Source organism: Sus scrofa, chromosome 7 (assembly GCF_054392235.1).
Source record: "Sus scrofa isolate SSC_HxYL_T2T_F1_AM1 chromosome 7, Sscrofa_HxYL_maternal_Yorkshire_Landrace_v2.0, whole genome shotgun sequence".
Classification (NCBI taxonomy): Eukaryota; Metazoa; Chordata; class Mammalia; order Artiodactyla; family Suidae; genus Sus; species Sus scrofa.
The window spans coordinates 65,840,493-65,861,293 of record NC_139389.1 but is presented as its reverse complement, the minus strand read 5'-3'; the positions used below and the strand labels follow the sequence as shown (position 1 = coordinate 65,861,293).

At 39.6% G+C, this 20,801-nt stretch overlaps 1 protein-coding gene across 12 annotated transcripts in view; it reads left to right on the top strand.

Annotated features, from left to right (window-relative positions):
* Positions 1 to 20,801, top strand: part of PEAK1 (pseudopodium enriched atypical kinase 1) — a 284,832-nt gene that overhangs the window by 231,876 nt on the left and 32,155 nt on the right. For all 12 annotated transcript variants that reach the window (XM_084966101.1, XM_084966096.1, XM_021097994.2 and 9 more), the window contains 1 exon segment: positions 13,629 to 13,822. In XM_084966101.1, coding sequence (XP_084822227.1) covers positions 13,629 to 13,822 — 194 coding nt within the window.

Here is a 20,801-nt window from a genome sequence, read left to right as displayed (position 1 = left end):
CCTCATGATTTACGTACAGCTATCCACTTAATATCTCCACTTAAACATCAAATGGACATTTCAGATGAAACATATCAAAAAACAGAACTCTTGATTTTTCCCTACAAATCAATTTCATCCCAAGTCTTCCCTTGGTAAATGGCCCCACAATCTATCTAGTTGCTCAGACTAGGAACCTAGGAGTCATTTTTGGTTCTTCTCGTCCCCTTATTCCTCGCTATCCCCTACATCCAAAATATCAGCAAGTCTTACTGACTCAAACTGCAAAACATATCCCAAATCTATTTACTTCTCTCCATCTCTGCTTCTATCCACCTGGTCCAAGCCACCATCTTCTCTCACCTGGTTTACTAAAGTATTTTCCTAATTGATCTCCCTGTCTAATTCTTGGGCCTTCTAATCTATTCTCTTTGGAACAGCCAAATACTATTGTTTAAATTCAGACCCCATTGTTTAAAGACAGTGAAAGAAGTCCCTACATAATCTGACTTCTAACTGCTTGTTTAACTTGCCTCCTACTCACCTCCTTTCTCATGAACTTCCCACAGTAGGAGTTTTCGTTCATTCTTTAAACATGCCAAGCCTAATCCCTTTTTATCAGGTGTTCCCTCTGTTTGTTATACTTCCTCCAGATCTTTGTATGGCTGGCTCTGTCATTCAGCTCTCAATTTAAATGTCATTCCCTCAGAAAATTTTCACTAACCTCCCAATCTTAAAAAACTCCTACCCTCAGTCACTCCCCATCTCATTGTCCTTTTTAATTTTAGACTTATTCACATGTTTATCGCTTTTAAAAAAAAAAAAAAAAAAAAACCTATTCACTTCATTCTTCCTGTCTGGATTCAATTTGGAGGAATCCCAAAGTATGCCCTTTCAGTAGTCTTTCCATAAAATGTGGTGGTAAATTCTTGATTGTTGACTGAAATCGTATTTATTTCATAATTGGGAACCAATATCTATTGCCAAACACATACATGTCCTTGAAAATTTACTTCAAAAATTTTTTTCTAGTCAGTTAGAAAAACTTTGTCAATGACAAAGAAAATAACTGCAGCTCGCCCAAAATAACTGTAACACTCCCAGCCAAAGTTAAGGATGGATATCATTTGTCCCCAGAATGGCCTCTTGACCTTTGGCTCACCTTTCTAGCTCCACCAGTCTTGAACATCATGTTCCTAATTAGCCAAGACCCCTAGCGTGTACCTCTGGATACCATGGAAGTCCAGTTTCTCTAGGACTTGCAGAAACATTTCAGGAATCCAGATATGCCTCACACTGCTGAGATCCTGTCCAAGCCAACCTCTGTTTTGGACAGTCATATTAGGTTTGGCACACCTTAGGAATGAATGCTGGTCATCTGTATAAGCCCACTTATACCCATCCAAGACCTTTTTGATCTTCTTAGAGTCCTTAGGACTCAGCTATAGCCCTAAGTAATCCGGAAGTCAATCATAAGAGCCCCTTTGATCCACTCGAAGGTTCCAGGATATAGACCAGGAATTGGCAAACTATGACATGTAGGCCAAATTCAACCTTTCACCTGTTTCTGTAAATGAAGTTTTATTGGAAAGTAGCCATAGTCATTTTTTTTTTTACATGTAGTCTACAGCTGTTTGTGCACGATAATGGTTGAGTAGTTGAGTAGTTGCAACAGACATCACAGAGCCTTTAAGAGCCTAAAATACTTACTATCTGACCCTTCACTGAAAAGTTTCCTGACTCCTGGACTAAGCTATAATATCTGACTTGTCTGTGGTCATCAGGCATGCTAGTGACCTATAGCCATTCTGGCCAAACACTTGACAGGTTTACTGCTCACTAAAGTAGCCAGAATCTGAGTCTCTCTATATACTTGTGTATGTGCGTATGTAGTAAAGAAGAAGAAAGTCCAAGTACTTCTCAGATTATGGTAAAATGTGATGTCCTTCTCTCTGGAAAGTTCAGCTTGAAGCTTGAAATTCTTAGTACTTATGCTCCAGTTATATATATTTGTGTTTTTTTGTTTTTTGGGTTTTTTTGGTATATACAATCTTTTTTAAAAAATTTTAAGAACACTTTTTTAATTGAAATATAACTGATATATATGTTATACTAGTTTCAGATTGCTCCAGTTATATCTTAATTTGCATTGTCTCTCCTCTTTGCTAAGAGAACCTAGCAAAGTCATCTTTTCATGCTTAAGACCAAACTGACCTTGAAGATCATATTTCTCATAAAGAAAAAAAATTGGAGACAGAAGCTGAAAGTAGGTGCTTGTTCTTCTGATCATATGTTCTTTGCTCTAAAGAAACTTCTGAACTATCAGCATTTATAAAGATCACATCTACATTTGCTGACATATTGTCCTAAAGTTTAGATGAGTTCATGAAGTCCTTACTGTTAAACTTTTAAGTAATCCTGTTTTAGAAAACCTGATAAATATCTCACTTTATCAGAATCACAGAATGACACAGAATGGTCATGGAGTAGTCTTCAGACAGCTTTATGTTCCTTTCCCTTTGGGGAAGTGGTTAAAAAATCCAGAGAGGTTTACTGACTTGCTTAGAATCTCATGATGAATGTATTCCAAAGTGAAGAGTCAAACTGAGAATTACCCTACTTATGTTTCATTTTCTTTTGTTTCCTTTTTCACCTAATAAATCTGAAGCTAAATTCTAGTATCTTATTATATAATTCTTACAATTCTACTCCCATTGTCTCAGTTGTCCCAACACCTCCGACAGTGCATCCTTCCTATTTTATAGGAAATTGAGTAATAGAGAGGCTCATTGACAGTCCCAGGGCCATTCCACAAGTAGATGACAGAGCCAGACTCTGACTTTAGAGATGTTTGGCTCCTGAGTAATTTTTGTCACACTCTTTTGGTGATTATTGTGTTTCTTGGTGTCCACCATGTCTTTTATAAAGTCCACCTGAGTGCAAGAAGGCATGTCTGTGACCACTAAGGGCCACGGTGTTGTGTCTGATTCACTGACCTGTCAAGCAGTTGTAAGGTACTCAGCATTGACACATTCATTCTCTTCAAAGCACTTTATGTGAATTTCCTAGTTAATACATACTCCTGTAAATGTCACTACACCCATTTTATAGATGAATAATGGGAGACATGGACAGAGTGGCATTAGTGGCGAAGCAGAAATTAAATTGGAGTTTCTAATTTCTAGGCTTTTATTCAGACCTCTAGGCCACATTTACAGTCAGTGATTATTTGACGTAACTGCAGTAGATTATTGATTAGAGTCATCAGGTGATATTTAAAGGTTTAATTCCAGAACAAGCAGTTTATCCTCATATGGTGCCTCCATAATGGTGATTTGCTAATAGCAAGGAGAAAGGCTTGCCTGAAAAGAGCAAAGTGATGATAGCAGTGCACACTGACCAACTGCCCACACCAGCGCCTAGTTATCATGGAATGAAATAGCCTCAAGAATCAGCCACTGGCCTTTCTGTGCTGCTGGCACATGGATGAAGCTCCACCCTGCATGAGGGGAGATGTCCTGTTCCTCTGTCCTCCTAGTGGGGAGGGACTTCCCACACCCACTGTGGATGCTCCACATTGCACCTGTTCCAACCCCGTTCCCCATTATAGCACAGGCAGAAATTTTGCGAGAAGAAGTGTAGGCACAGATCCTGGTGATAGTCTCTAGTGCCTTCCTGCCCAGATCCCACCTGATTTGATTTATTTAGCACCCATTTACGGAGCACTTTCTGTGACCCTCATTCCTTGCAGCCTTAGCTCAGGCACCATAACAAAATACCACAGACTGGGTGGCTTAAGTGACAGAAAATTATTTTCTCACTGTTCTGGAGGCCAGAAGTTCAAGATTAAGGCTCCAGCTGATTTGGTTTCTGGTGAGGACTCTCTTCCTAACTTGATGGCCATCTTCCTATTCTTGACACCCTCACTTTCCTCCACAGGGTGTGCAGAGAAAGACCAAGCTCTCTGGTGCTTGTCTTCTTTTTTTTTTTGTCTTTTTTGCCATTTCTAGGGCCGCTCCCATGGCATATGGAGGTTCCCAGGCTAGGGGTCAAATTGGAGCTGTAGCCGCTGGCCTATGCCAGAGCCACAGCAACGCAGGATCTGAGCCGTGTCTGCAGCCTACACCACAGCTCACGGCAACACCAGATCCTTAACCCACTGAGCAAGGCCAGAGACCGAACCCGCAACCCCGTGGTTCCTAGTCGGATTTGTTAACCACTGCACCACAACGGGAACTCCTCTGGTGCCTCTTTTAAAAGGACACAAATCCCCTCTGACAGAGCCCCTCCTTCTGACCTTATTTAATATAATTATCTCCTTAGAGGTCCCATCTCCAACTATAACCACACTGGAGTTAGGGTTTCCATGTATGAATTTGGAGGGGACACAAACATTCAATCCATAACATCTGCCACGAGTGTTTAGAGAAGGAAGAGTCCCTATGGACAGTAAGACATCACAGGTGATGTGAGACTTGAATAGTCTGTAGTGACTCACTGAGTTCGGAATGGATAGAAAGACGAAGGGAGGCACCTCTAGGGAGGGAAAGTGGGTATAGCACAGATGTGGGATATGTTGTGACCAAGGGGCAGGGAGTTATGATGTAGATACATTGTCTGCAGCTAAAGGATTGTGTCTCAGAAAGTTTGGAATGAAGATGAAAACCTATAGTGCAAGCTCTTGGTGAAGGGCCTTAAAGTCCTGCAGGTTGTCTGGACCTGACCATCCAGGATCTATAGATGATGTCTATAGAGGAGCAGCAGAACAAAAGAGAGATTTTATTTTTATTTTTAATTTTTTTAAACTATAGTTGATTTACATTGTTCTGTCAAGTTCTGCTGTACAGCAAAGTGACCCAATCCAAAAGAGAGATTTTTAAGAAGAGTCCCCTAGTGGGATGGGTGTAAGGTGCAAGTGCTATGGTCTCTCTTGGAGCAACTTTTTCAGTCGTAGAGGCCTGCCTTTTGTGTTCACCTCTGTCCTCTGATGATAGACAGAAAGGACTGAGAGTGTGCTGCCTGTTGGAAGATTCCACTTATTGATGGCGTCACAGATGCCATTTCCTATTTTCAGAGTGGTCTTCACCTAGCCAGGCCACCTAATAAAAATCATAAACGTCATCTAGGCCAAATCCTCATTTCCTGAATTTGCAAGTTTGTATAATTGTATTCTAAGAATAAACCTCAGAAGGTAAGGATTGATCCCAAAGCCCTCTTTTTGTTAATAGCCCATTATGAATCTCTCATCTGTGACCACTTAAATTATTTTATCTCCCCTGTTCAGCTATATCACTTCCAAGCAATGATACTCCTTTACTTAAAATTTTCCTACTCACTTCTTACACTTCACTCCTTTTATACTTAATTTCCTGTTGTCTCTTCAGGGAGGGAAGCAGTGAAAAATAGTTTCCAAAGCGTGGCCCTAGGATCAACTACATCAGAATCACCTGGGGTGTTTATATCAGTGCAGATTCCTAGGCCATAGCCTAGCCCAGAACTGTAAAATCACTCCCTGGAGATGGGGGCCAAAAATCTGCATCTTTAACAAAGTAACTCTTGGGTGTGTTAAAGCCTGATAACACTTAGCATAATATATTAGGACATAGGCTTTGAAGGCACTCATACCTGGGTTTGTTTTTTTTTTTTTTAATTACTTAATGAATTTTATTACATTTATAGGTGTACAACAATCATCACAACCAAATTTTACAGCATTTTCATCCCAAACCCTCAGTGCATCCCCCACCCCCAAGCTGTCTCATTTGGGAACCACAAGTTTTTCAAAGTTTGTGAGTCAGTATGTGTTCTGCAAGAAGTTCATTGTGTCCTTTTTTTAAGATTCCACATGTAAGTGACAGCATTTGATGTTGGTGTCTCATTGTCAGACCTGTGTTTGAATCCTGTTCTCACCACTCATTAGCTCTGTCTCCTGGGACAAGTTCCTTGAGCTCTGCTTCTTACTTTCCTCATCTCTCACCTGAGAGGCAGAATAATGTATCTGTCTAGAGCACAGACTCTGGAGCTGAACTGCTGAGTTTGAATCTCAGCTCCACCAGTTACTAGCTGTGTTACCTGAGACAAATAACAACCACTCTGAGCTATAATATTTCTTTGTTTGTAAAACAGAGAGAATAATCTTGTAAGAACTAAAAGAATTCATGTTAAGTGTGAGAAAGGAGGGCAGAGGAAGGGCTTCTGCCCCCAGGATGTATTTGACATTGTCTTGAGACTATTTGGTTGTCACAGCTGGGAAAAACCGAGATTGATTCCAGCACCTACTGAATGGAGATGTTAGTGTGATCCTACGCTGCATAGGACAGCCTTCCACAACAAGGAATTATCTGGCCCAGATGTTAGTCATGCCACTTTTGAGAAACGTGGCTTAGAACAGGAGCATAATGAGCACTACGTAAGTTTTGGCTACTGTTATCACCTGCTGTTATGAGACTAATAATCCTTACTCAGAGTATTATTGTTAGTAGATATATATTTAAGCACACAGTACCCAGCAGTCAGCAGATAGAATGGTGGTGGTGATTGCTATTAGGAAGCCAAATATCTGTAAACACAGTCTTTCTATACTGGAGCAACTCCCAATTAAAGAAATCCTTTTGCAGTGTAAACAATGACTTTGTTTAGAATTCTTTAAAAGAACACATCTGTCATCATTAATACCCCACATTTCAATGATAGCTTGTTTTCCTTTCAAAGCACTTTTACTTCTTCATCCTCATAATCAAGCATTGTTGAATCTTTACGATGCACCAAGCTTGTCTGACAGGACCAGTATGATGGGAAGAACACAGATGTTAGTGTTGCATAGCATCAATTTAGATCCCAACCGCCACCTAAGGACACATATATGCTTTGGCAATTCATTCCGTTTCTTTCAATTTCAGTTTCCCCAGCTGTAGAGTGAGAATAACCTGTTCCCTTTTGGGGTGTTTTGTGAATTAAGTGGAAAGGTATGCAGGAGTAGGTTCTGAGCAGTGTTAGTTCCCGTCCCCTCCCTACATCCACTCCCTCAGCGAGCCCGCTGTGTTTGGGGGAGTGTGTACATATCATCTCCTCTGACTCAGAGTGCACACGGGCAGTTGAGGGAGATAAGAAGAAGCTGGGAAACTTGCTTCTCCAGTGCTTCTGGAAAAAAGTCCATGAACCGAAAATGTCTGGTCCGAATCCACCCTGCTTTAGCCCTGTTGTAGAGGCCTGTGGGTATTTTCTGCTAATACTTTGCCTTTCCAGGAGATTAAATATCAGTATCTGACCCGATTCTTTAGAAATGAGCCAAGGCCCAACGGTGGTGCTGAGAAGCTCCTTCCATACCTTTGTTGTCGAGGGGGGCAGCCTTATTCTATTGCTCTTTTATCTTTTCTGTTAATTTGCACAGATGCCATTCTGACTTTGTATTTCATAGGATTTTAAAACTGTAATTTTTCTTAGTGTTATGAAGGTGACAGTGATTTACAGGGGCCTGTGTTTTTATCTACTTAGCTGTCTGCAGTGTGGTGTCTTGAAGACACTTTTAATTTGCTATTCACATTTGTGGAGGAAAAAAAAGATGAAACTGTGCAGTGTCTAGAAATTATAGTCTATTCAAGACCTTGCACGTGGCTGCCAGCCTTCCCCAGCCCGAGTCCTAGCCACTTCACACCAGGAAGAGCTACCTTTGTTTGACCAGACTGTGTTGGACATATTAGCAGGCACTCATCAGATCTCAGTTGAAGGTTAATCTCAGTTCAGGGTAAGAAGTTTTCAGTTCAAGACTACAGAAAGCTTAGTGGAAAATTGGAGACAGTAAGATAGTGATCACTGGACACAATGCTTTTCTACCTGAGAATGCCAGGAATTGGAAAGTGTAGCAAAATCAAGTTGATGACCTGGAAACTCAGATAGGATTAAGAAATGTCATATTGGTGGGGGGTCCAAGAGGTAAAGAGATGGAAAGAAATGGAGTTTTCCCCCCCTTTCAGTAGATAAACTGTGTGGAATTTGATAACTTTGAACATCCCTCCTCATGTTGATTCACATCCCATTTCTGCAAAGGTCCACCATCCCCAGCAACTCTAGAAATAAGCAGCTTTGGAAACCAGTAATAAAACCATGAAACACTGTTTCTGATGGGCTTTGATCTGATTTTTAGGGGTAAAAGGAGGTTTTAAAAATCACACATTTGCTTACTGGCTGTCTTGGGCAAAGACAGATGCAGCTGCTGAAAAGAGCTGGCAAATGGGTACTTAGGATACCATTTGCCCCAAGAGGCAGATGGTCTCTATAGAAGCCTGATTTCATTTACTATCCCTTCTGAAGCTGAATGAAGGTGGTTGAATTTGGAGATAAAGTTGAACCAAAATTATGGAAGTGCTTGGATACACAAAGGCCTTTAATCTGTTCTAATGTGGCATTTGATTTGCCGTTTTAAAAAGTATACTCAGACATTAACAGAATTTCTACAAAAACCTGTCTTGAACGAATTTGCCAGGAAAAAAAAAAAAAAAAGATTATTCCATTTGATGGTGTAATGATTAATCCTACCACCTGGGTAAGCCAAGTGAGCTTCCCGCAGGAGATTGCTTCTGCAGCTTTGAATTATGCATGAATATTGCAGACTGATGAGATATAACCTTACCAAGGGATTCATTTGTATAACAGACAGATCTGTAACAATGTTACCATTTCCTTTGAACATTTTAAGTTCATTCCCCATGTTCAGAAAATGCTATGTGTTTTTGTGGAGATTGTGATAAGGTTTTTAAGTGTCAGGTCAGACGTTACCAAATCTCCCTTAAAAACCTGGTCATTAATGAAAAGTTGGTCAGAGAGTTTGAGGTACGGAGAAATGTGTGTTGTTTTCCATCATGAAAACAGAACAATGCTGATAGTCCAGGAAAAAAGCAGGCAAAGTCATGGTATTACCCAGCCTGATGTTCAATGACCTAGATATCAAGGCCATAGTTATTTGCAGATATCCTACAATGCATTATAGAATTAGGAATTGTTTCAACATGAATTTAAATAGAAAAAAGGAAAATGCTGGGAGTTCCCGTCGTGGTGCAGTGGTTAACGAATCCGACTAGGAACCATGAGGTTGCGGGTTCGGTCCCTGCCCTTGCTCAGTGGGTTAACGATCCGGCGTTGCCGTGAGCTGTGGTGTAGGTTGCAGACGCGGCTCGGATCCCGCGTTGCTGTGGCTCTGGCATAGGCTGGTGGCTACAGCTCCGATTAGATCCCTAGCCTGGGAACCTCCATATGCTGCGGGAGCGGCCCAAGAAATAGCAAAAAAAAGACAAAAAAAAAAAAAAGAAAGAAAAAAGAAAATGCTATAAATTTCTCTCTGGGGACCATTTATCAGTTAACAATTCTGTTTTATAGTAATGAATATCAACTAGTCACCCTCATCATGATTTGCTACTTCAATATGTGCCAAGATATAATGTATTAAAAATCCTACTAGATTTCTTGTAATTTCACTTTAAAGAATTTTTGTACCATCTATCTCATGGATGAAATGGGGGATATTTTCTCCACTGTCTCTCTCCTGATGTTGTCATCTAGTTTGCACAAAAGATCAAAGTAATAGGGAAACAGAACCTGGGTTCTCTGATTCCGATTTTGGTGTTTTCTCCATTATGTTAAACCTTTCCCAATGAAATGTCAGTAGCGAGCCACTTTGTTAGATAAAGCTTGTATTTGGAAAGTGTCATTTTACTGTTTGGGAGGGTTTTCTGATTTTATGTCTAAATATAAAACAAAAAAATCAATGGCCAAAATTATATCCCCTTATAAAATTAATATACCTAAGTGTGTAAGATTTTACTTTCCTCCTGGACAATTTGTCTGTTTATACAGAGTGACTGAGTCACCTTCTCTGATGCTATTCTCAGTTCTTTTTCGTTTTTTAGTCACAGCACGTTACCACATCTAAGCTTGAACTCTCAAAACCTCTCCCTTTCCCCTTCTCTCTCTTTTACCATTTTAATCATACAAAGAGCTGTTTTTCCCTCAAGCGTCAAGACTTGACATATCATTGACGCATTTTTAAAAATTCTTCCTTTTAGACACTGCCATCACTGTAAAGGCAGATTAAACGTGTTAGCATCCATTTGCAAATCCAGGTGATTTAAATTTCATCATCTCCCTTTGCGTAGTTCTTTATAGTTGTCAGTTCTAATTGGTGATTTCATATGCCAGTGCACTTATTTACAATGTGTTTATGAAAACCGACCTTTATGTAGAATATACACTGTGCTCCCTTGGTCCTCAAAGAGTTAACAAAACTGGCTTTCACTTTGCTTAGTTCCCCAAAGGTAATTTGGCACATTTCCCAGACCAAACCCCTAAGGTAAAGGTCAAGGTGCAGCGGGTTATATTAAGGTGCAGAATTTGAGCCTCTTATATCTTGCCCAACTTGTAGTCCTCCAGAACTCAGTGGGAGCTATGGTTCATCAGAGCTTCAGAACATGATTAACAGACTGAAGAAGGCCCTGTAGAATTACCTTTAATGGGGAATTGTATGAGTGAGTACAGTGGGTGAGTCTTTAATATTTCTTGCTTCTTAGCATCCAAATTTTATTTTGAGAACTGCTTCGAGTACAGAGCTGTGTTTCATGTATTTGGGAACAGGCCCAGGGAATTCCTCATGGGTTAATAGCAGCTCTTTCTTGTAGTTTCCACAATAAGCTCAATGTAAATAGACCATTCCCTGGGAGGAAAACAGCCAAGCAAGGGCAGAGTCATGGTTTCTGAACCAGTCTTCACCAATCCTTTTTGACAAATGGAAAAGAGAGCTTCCTTTCAGTAATAATGATCAGACTGGGGGAAGAAAGAGAAAAGGCGGCAGAGATAGGAACCTTAAAACACCTTTTTAGAAACCTCTCAAATTGATTCTAGAATAAAAAGAAACTGTCTGGAGTTCCCGCTGTGGTGCAATGCGTTAAAAATCTGACTGCAGCAGCTCAGGTCGCTGCAGAGGCACAGGTTCAATCCCTGGCCCAGCACAGTGGGTTAAGGATCAGGTGTTTCCACAGCTGTGGCTTGAATTCAGTCCCTGGCCTAGGAATGTCCATATGCCACAGGTGCAGCTGTTAAAAAAAAAGAAAAAAGAAGAAGAAAGTGTCTAGAGATTTAATGTTTTTCCTGTCAAAGGGGGCTGATGTTTTTTTATTCACTTTATATTTATTGCTTTGAAATAAAAAATGGCTTGTAATAACTTGCCCAACAAAGATCATTTTCCTTCTTCTGAAGCATGTTGATAACTACTCAGTGATCTACAGTCTTGACACTAAGTGGCATCTGAGAGTGTCACTGAAGTGTCACTTTGCTTGCTCTGCTAATGCATGGAAGTAGAGCCCCCCTTGATTTTATGACACTCCATATTATGAGAAACTAGCTTTGTTTGGGGTTAATAACCTAAGGCAGCCCATCAAGATGAGGCAGCATACTTTACTGTGTGAGGTCTCCTTTACATAAACTGCCCAGTTCTCTGCTAGTGGAGTGATTCCTTCCCACTCACCCTATCCCCAGCACAAGGTCCCATAATGGTAGCTCCAGCTCATTGCTTACTCCCAGTATGGAGATACTGCTGGCTCTGCCAGCTTTGAAAGGATATTTTTGAGGTTGTATATCCAGCAGACTTCAAGGCTTATTTTTCTGTTCAGGCACATACATAATTTCCATAAGGAAAGATTGATAAGAAAGTACTCCTCTTTCAGATCCACTCCCTCAAGTCCACAGGTGATACGTGTTCTGATGACACATGATCAAAGTACCTCTTTTAAAGAAACTTGTAAATGTCACCATGATTTACTACCATTTGAAAATCCAGAAATGACATGTAATAGTATATATTTCCTCTCCTTTCTATTTGCCCATGAAAGAAAGAAAGAAAGAAAGAAAGAGAGAGAGAGAGAGAGAGAAAGAAAGAAAGAAAGAAAGAAAGAAAGAAAGAAAGAAAGAAAGAAAGAAAGGAAGGAAGGAAGGAAGGAAGAAAGAAAGAAAGAAAGAAAGAAAGAGCTGGTGAATGTGGCAGTCTAGGAATAGTTTTAGTAGACCCAAAAGCCATTAAAACCATTAAACCATTTTTAATAGTTTATTTCCTGATTTTGAATTTATTTAATCGTTCAACCCAATGAGATTTTCTAACTAGGCCAGGTTTCTCCACCAATATTTAATAACCATTCTATCTCCTTGTACTTTATAGCAACAGAATTGACAGTTCAGGTAGGCTGGGGTATGGGAAAGAATGGAGGAGATAGCTGTAAGCTAATGAGCAGGCAGAGGCGAAACAAGATAGGGAAACACGAAGCATTATGAATGACCATCCTTTGCTATAGGGCCAATGGGATACTTCAGATTCATTTTAATAGATAAGGTTAAGTAGAGTACAGGACTTTCTTTTCCATTTGCCTTGCCTGCTGCATGCATACAGGCAAAGGTTGATACTTCAGTGTCATGGCAACAAGGCCCCAGTTTACCTAAAATAATTGCTTGACTTCCTTACTTAAATCTCAACTTTATTCCTGACCCTTTATGAAATAATTTTGTAAATAACTTTAGTGTGTAGTAAATACTATATACTAAATAAATACCATAAAGTATTTCATATTTATTATAGTATTATAGTACAGTCTTATTTGTGAGTTCCATATCCATGGATTCAGCCAGTCACAGATTGAAAATATTACGGGGGGCGTTTCCATCGTGGCTCAGCTGTAACGAATCTGACTGGTATCCATGAGGACACGGGTTCGATCCCTGGCCTCACTTGGTGGGTGAAGGATCCAGCGTTGCCATGAGCCATGGTGTAGATTGTAGACGTGGCTCAGATCCCAGGTTGCTGTGGCTGTGGTGTAGGCCCACAGCTGCAGCTCTGATTGGACCCTGACCCTGGGAATTTCTGTATGCCACAAGTGTGGCTCTAAAAAAGTAAAAAGAAAAAAAAAGAAAGAAAGAAAAGAAAATATTAGGGGGGGAAAATCCAGAAAGTTCCAAAAAACAAAATTGAATTTGCGTACACCAGCAACTATTTACATAACATTCACGTTGTGTTTATAACTATTTACATAGCATTTCATTTGTATTGAGTGTTATAAGTAATCTAGAGATGACTTAAAGTGTATGGTAGAATGTGCATAAGTTATATGCAAATGCTACAGCCATTTTATATAAGGGAATTGAGCATCAGTGGAGTTTGGTATCCTGTGAGGGTCCTAGAACCAGTACCCTGTGGATACTGAGAGTTGACTGTACTATAGTATGGTAAATACAGTAAATATGCTAAATACTTTCTTAAATACTTGAGTATATTTGTCTTAGGCACTCAGCTCCCTCCACCACCAGAATTGCCACCTCCTACTTAAAAAAAGTTCCACTTCTCACCTGTTATTCTCAGACTTCCCTCTGAAGCTACTCTACCTCTTGTACCAAACTGAGTTCTCACTATGTACGAATCAAGATAGGTAGAATCATGATGGGTATCAGCCTGCATGAAAGACTGCCATATAGTCAGACAAGTATGTTGGAGCTTATGACCCATTGCTGTGACTATATGGCCAGCTATTTACATTTATGGCAAGTATGTGACTTCCATAAATCTAAATTTCAGCAAAGACCTTTGAATGCCAGTGTGACGGTGGTCTAATTTGTTTCAGTCATGTGACCCACGAAGTGACGGAGGATTTTTCTCCTCGGGATCCAAGAACTGTTGTTGTGAAGCAAGATGGTGGGGGCTGCACATCAGTCACAACAGCATTGCCCCTACCTGAACTGGAAAGGGAAGAGGAAAAAGAAGACATTTCAGATCCTATGGACCTGAATCCCTGTAGTGCAACATATAGCAACTTAGGTAAGTGCAAATGTCACATAAGTAGTATTTAAACTTTACCTTTTTATGTACTAGCCAAATTCTGTATTTCCCTGAAGAGATGGTTTTTCTTGTTCCATGGTGTAAAAATTGGACAATTGAAGTTATAAATTTTAACTCACATCAGAAAAAGTCCTATATATAATACATACTAGGCAAGTATTAAACATTTGTTGTGGGTCCTGTGCTATGTGCTAAGAATCTGACACGGTCACTGCCTTGAGAGACTCACCCGGAAGAAAAGAGATGAATGTGTTAATGAGTTCAGTGTAATGTGATAAGTGTAGTGATAGAAAATACACTGGGAACAGTTTCTATATTACATACGGGAGGGTGTCAAAAGATGCTTTCCTGGAGATAATTCCTGAACTCATTTAGCTGGCTGACAGAGGGAAAGGAGAGTATTCCAACCAGAGGCAACAGCATGAACAAAAAGCGTGGAGATCCGAAACAGCTTGGTGCATGTGGATACCACAGCCAAACGGTGTTGCCAGAGTGTGCACTGGAGAGTTTAGACAAGATCTTGCGTTCCAGGCTGAAACCTTAGATTTTTTTTTCTTTTGCTGTTTGTGGTAGTGAACCATCAAAAGGATTTAAGCAGAGAAATGACATGATTAGATTTGTGTTTTAGAATGTCCACTGCAGGCTTCCATGCAAGGATGGATTAGAGGTGAATTATTTGGTAGCAGGAAATCTGGTAGTTGGATACTATTGCAGGACCACATACAGGGATAAAAAAGAAAGGCCTCAACGAGGAGAGTGGGAAGTGGAACAGTGGAAAGATTTAAGAGAGATTTGGGAGCTAAAATACTTTAGTGGCTAATTAGATATGAATGATGTGAAGAATCTATAATATAACCTAGATTTCTGGCTTGGAGCTACTGGACTTGAGGAGGTTAAGATCCCATTAATTGCTGGAGGTGGTTAGGCAGAGCCTGAGGGATGAATGATCTCAGAAATGCTGTGAAAGAGAACCCTGCACTGCAAAGAGGGTTGAACTAAATTATTTCTAATGTACCTGTCAGTGCAAAGATTCTTCAGCTTTGAAATCATCTTCACTCTTCTTCCTTGAGTACCCAGTGACTTCTGATCTATCTCTCTCCCTTGAATGTTAGTTTCCTTACTTCTGAAAAGCAAAGCTTGGGGCTGGACAAAGATTTCTCGGCTCAGATCCCGAGTTGCTGTGGCTCTGGCGTAGGCTGGCAGCTACAGCTCCGATTAGACCCCTAGCCTGGTAACCTCCATATGCCAAGGGAGCAGCCCAAGCAATGGCAAAAAAGACCAAAAAAAAAAAAAAAAAAAAAAAAAAAAAAAAACTGAGTAAAGTTCCCTGTGCTATACAGTAGTGGACAAGAATTTCTTGTGCTATTTTCCTGTGAAGTCAGGAGAGAGATGAGTAGCATTCTAAGAGCAGCTAGTGTACTTGGAAATAAAGACATCTTTAAGAGAACCAAAAGGTTAAGTAAAGCTGTAGGAGAAATGCTCTGTCCTTTTGAAAAACTCAGTCATAACAACCCATAAGCAGTTGAAAATACATTCCATAAGGAGCAGACTTCCGTTCTAAGTTCTAGAAGGCTTATTTGATTTGTGGATGGGGGAGACTACACTCTTGCAGTAACCCAGTAGCTGTCTTGGATGCCATTTTCCAATTGAAATAGATTTCGCAGTCAAGCAGCTTATCGAACTTTTCCCATTCTTTTACATTTTATGAGATATATTATGAGATGAAAAATTTTTATTTTTTATTTACTATATGTCCTCAGCATAATATATCAGGAATTATATTTCAGATGTTCTTATTGCACCAAAATTTCTTTCATGAAGTCTCAGTGAAATATATACAAATTTTTACTGATTGTGTGTTATCTTATGGTATTGTTTTCTTTAAAAATATCCATTAGCCGGAGTTCCCTAGTGATTCAGTGGGTTTAAGATCTGGTGTTGTCACTGCTATGGCTCAGGTCATTGGTGAGGCAAGGGTTAGATCCCTGGCCTGGGAACTTCCACATACTGTGAACCTGGCTAAAAAAAATAATATCCACTAGCCAGTTGGTCTGTATTATTAGACTATGATGATTATAACGACTAAACTCTTACAAAATACTGAAGGACTGCAACTGCGTCCCTTTTTTTTTTTTTTTTTTTTGTCATTTACTTTGAGGAGTTTCCTGGTGCCTAGCAGGTTAAGGATCTGACATTGTCACTGCTGTGGCTCAAGTCACTGCTGTGGTGCAAATTCAATCCCTGGTAGGGGGACTTCTGCAAGCCACAGGGGCAGCCAAAAAATAATTAATTAAAAAACTAGGTCGTCTACTTTGAGACACAAAATTTGAGGCTATTTTTTAAAAAAAGGTTATGATTACTTAGAGTACAAAATTCTAAGTTATAGATGCCCCTTTAGAAAAATAGCTTTTATTCTATCTGTTGCTTTACTTTTAAAAATATGTAATACTCATAAAATGCTGCCTAGTTTTCCTTAAGTGCTTACTAAGTGGCTGAACTTGACTCTAGGATATAATACATGGTTAGTTGCTGTTTTGAAAGGTTTTACAGTGTGAATAAAAGAATAAGTGAGTAATAGGATTGACTCCATCAGTTCTACAAATTGAGAGGGGGTTTTTTTGGTTTTAATTTTTCATTTTGTTGTTATTGTTATTTTTCCTAATAGAACAAGTGTTTTAGGTGGCATCTGGAATTTACCTTTTTAAATATTTTCAATAAATCATCTGCATGAACTTTTAAACTGTCCCTTGGGGTGATTTCTTTATGATCTAATGCCTAGTAGCTTTAAAAAAAAATCTGTGTGTTTTAAGACCAAAAGGAAATAAAATCTCTTAATGTAATAGCTTTACATTCTAAATATTCTAGAACTGGAGTTCCCACTGTGGCTCAGTGGATTATGAATGCAACTAGTATCTATGAGCATGCAGGTTTGATTCCTGGCCTTGCTCAGTGGGTTAAGGCTCTGGCGTTGCCATGAACTGTGGTGTAGGTTACAGAGGCAGTTTAGATCCTGCATTGCTGTGGCTATGGCAAAGGCTAGCAGCTACAGCTCCAATTCAACTCCTAGCCTGGGAACTTCCATATGCTGTGAGTGCAGCCCTTAAAAAAAAATAATAAATAAATAAATAAAATAAATTAAAAAAAATTCTAGACCCATTCCACAAACATATATTCTTTCTTTTCCATTTTCTTTGCTTCTTCTTTTTCTTCTTTTTTAAAAATGTGTCAGAGGATGGATGGACTAATGAAAGAAACTAAGGAAAGAAAGTTAAAGTGCCATCATTTCTGAATTTATTTCTAAAAATTGTAAAGTGGACTTTAGGAAGCATTGTTACATAGGAGAAAAAAAACATAGGTTTGAGGCATCAGATGGGTCGGTTTCATATGCCTCTGTATCAGTGCCCACTTGCATGATGGTTGGTCGGTTATTTACCATCCCAGATCTTCAGTTTCCTCATCTGAAGTGAGGGAATAGTAGCATCTGCTTTGTAGGGCTGGGTGACAAAAGAAATACTTGGTACACAGAAGTACTTAATGATTGTGAAATTCCTTTATTTGTCCTTCAAAATATACTCTTGCTTTTTTCTTTCAATATGTTTGATGTGCTAGCCAGAAAATAAAGAATAAAGTAAAAATAATTTTCAGTGTTTATTAGAAACGTCGAATAAGCAGAACAACAAAATGTGAGTCCAAAAAGTTACGGGATACCTGCATACTGATGACTGAGGGAATGAAACATGACAGAGGAGGCAGGACCTCAGGGTGGCCAACAGGGACCAGAGGAGAGATGACAAATAATAGCAACTTACGGTGACAGATCCAGTCCCCCAAGGTTATAGCAAAACAGTAAGTTAAAAAAAAACAAAAAACAAAAAAAAACAGAACTTCCCTTCTTGGCTTAGCAGTTAACGAACCTGACTAGGATCCATGAGGATGCGGGTTCAATTCCTGGCCTCCCTCAGTGGGTTAAGGATCTGGTATTGCTGTGAGCTGTGGTGTAAGTCACAGACATGGCTCAGATCCTGAGTTGGTGTAGTTGTGATGTAGGCTGGCAGCTGTAGCTCCAATTTGACACCAGCCTGGGAACTTCCATATTGACGCAGACGTGGCCCTTGTGGTCTATTCTCCACAAGTCTATTCTCAGTTGGAATAGGCCTTGATTACCTTACTTCAGTCTCCCATCGGACCCTAGGGATAGTCTCCTTTCCCCACTGTAGTATAACAAGAGCTGTCATGATTCAGCCATTCCCACTAAAAACTACTGATTTATGTGAACCATCTTTTTTTTTTTAAACCTTAGAGATCCCTCTCCAGGGTTAATTCAGCTGCCTTTTTTCTTGTCACGAACATAAGTAAAGCGAACTTTATTTTTTTTTATAACTGGATTATTAGATTTTAGAGCTCCACTATCCAGTATAGTAGCCACTAGCCACATCTGGCTATTTAAATTTAAATTCATTAAAACATAAATAAAAATTCAGAGGAGTTCCCTGGTGGCCCAGTGAGTTAAGGATCTGGTCTTGTCACTGCTGTGGCATGGTTCAGTCCCTGGCTCCAGAACTTCCGTGTGCCACAGTTCAGCCAAATAAAATAAAATAAAATAAAATGTGTAAAAATTGGAGTTCCCGTCGTGGCGCAGTGGTTAACGAATCCGACTAGGAACCATGAGGTTGCGGGTTCGGTCCCTGCCCTTGCTCAGTGGGTTAACGATCCGGCGTTGCCGTGAGCTGTGGTGTAGGTTGCAGACGCAGCTCGGATCCCATGTTGCTGTGGCTCTGGCATAGGCCGGTGGCTACAGCTCCGATTCAACCCCTAGCCTGGGAACCTCCATACGCCACGGGAGCGGCTCAAGAAATAGCAACAACAACGACAAAAGACAAAAAAAAAAAAAAAAAAAAAAAAAAATGTGTAAAAATTCAGTTCCTCAGTCTCTCAACATTTCAAGTGCTCAGTAGCCACATATGGTTAGAAGCTACTGTACTCATGCAGATATAGAATATTTCTATCATCACAGAAAGTTTGTGGGTTTTTTTGTTTCTTCTCTTTTTTAATTTTTTTATAATTTTTTTTCCACTGTACAGAATGGGGACCAAGTTACACTTACATGTATACATTTTTTTTCCCCACCCTTTGTTCTGTTGCAGTATAAGTATCTAGACATAGTTCTCAATGCTACTCAGCAGGGTCTCCTTGTAAATCCATTCCAAGTTTTGTCAGATAACCCTAAGCTCCCAATCCCTACCACTCCCTCCCTCTCCCCCAGGCGGCCACAAGTCTATTCTCCAAGTCCATGATTTTCTCTTCTGAATCACAGAAAGTTTTATTGGACAGCACTGCTGTAAAGAATTGGTTATTGTATTGTACTTTGTCTTGTCTTCTGCGGGCACAAAAATCATATTGGTTTTTAAGCAATTTGACAGCCCCTTAAGAAGGTTGCCCCTTACAAAGTGATGTTTTTCCTCTGGATGATGGTGATATGAGATCACTGAACATACTGATCTGTGGCATGTTAATCCACCCCAAACTGAATTTAGCAGGGTGTCTGACACCCAAAATGATTTTCTGAAGAAATGATAGAAAGTTTTTTTAATAAGACCTTCAACATTTCCCCCATGTTTCTTGTGACTCTCTCAGAATGTCTAGAAGAAATATCACTAGATTTTTATGTGGCACACCTGACTACTTTATCAGCCTGCTAAAATCAGGAGCTTGTAATGACTTCTACTCTGTTGGAAATTAGTTGGTGACTTTAGCTCGCCTTCACTCACTTTGTAACCAAGTACTCTTGAGATTACTTTTTAGAAAGATTTATCTAGTCTCCCTTTACTGGACAGGTTTTTGGCTTGTTTCTCTTTCTTTGTGCCTACAACTTGGCACGTTATCTAAAACACACAGAAGGTGTAAGAACATGTTTGAATGAATGTGCCGACAATGACTTAGCATTTGACTTTGTAAGATTTGGGTCAGGGAAATTGAGCTTTCTAGAGGAGAGTTCATACAGGAAAATTTCAAGTCCTAGTTTGTGTGTTTCATTAATCAACTGGCTTTTTTTTTCTAATATGAAACTTAATCAGGGGTTTCCTAATTAGGGAATTGTGTAGGCCATACATCAGTTTCCTTCTACATGTCCCCATGAGAAACTGTCCACATTTCTCTTCTTACATACCTGGATCATCTCCTTAAGACTGCACCCTTCAAACACCGAAAGAAAAAAAAACACCTAAAAATCTTCTGTCACGAGGACTTCCTTTGGCAGTGTATTGACTGTCAGTGTTAATTCTAAAGAGTAAATGTACTTAAAAGAGTGTCATTACATTGCCAGCCTTGATGTTGTAATTATGGAGTAACGTCATCATAAATGGCAGCTTTAAAAAAAAATCATTCTGAAGAGCATATTACCATTCATTCATTTACTCAACAATTATTGAGGAGTAACAAATAATGCTATGGGCCAGACATTGTGCCACACAATGCAAAGTTAATTATTTGAACCAAAGATTAAAAATTGCACATTATTAGAGTATCTGGATGTTTAAGGGGAAAAAAAGTGAGAATGACAGCTTTGAACATTTGTTTGTACATTTGTTGTACTTCCTAAAAATATAATTATCTCTATTTAAAAAGAAACCGTAGACTATGTTCCTATCTTTTAAGTTAGCTGCATTCACATTTAAAAATAGTTTCCCATATACTGGAATTAGTTGGCAGAATGCAATATTCAAATCACATAGCAACTTACCCCCAAAGAAATAATCTCTTCTTGGAGAGGTTCTCACTAATGAGATCTTTTAAAAATTGAGTCTGTCAGCTGCCACACCACTGACATCCTTTATTTGAGGCTAAGCCAAGCCTGAAGTGGTCTTGAAGGCCAGCTTTCTTTTATCATTTGGCATTAAATGTCCTCTGTGGTTTGCCAGCTGTGCTTACATTTAACAGTGGTGGGACCTCACACTATAGT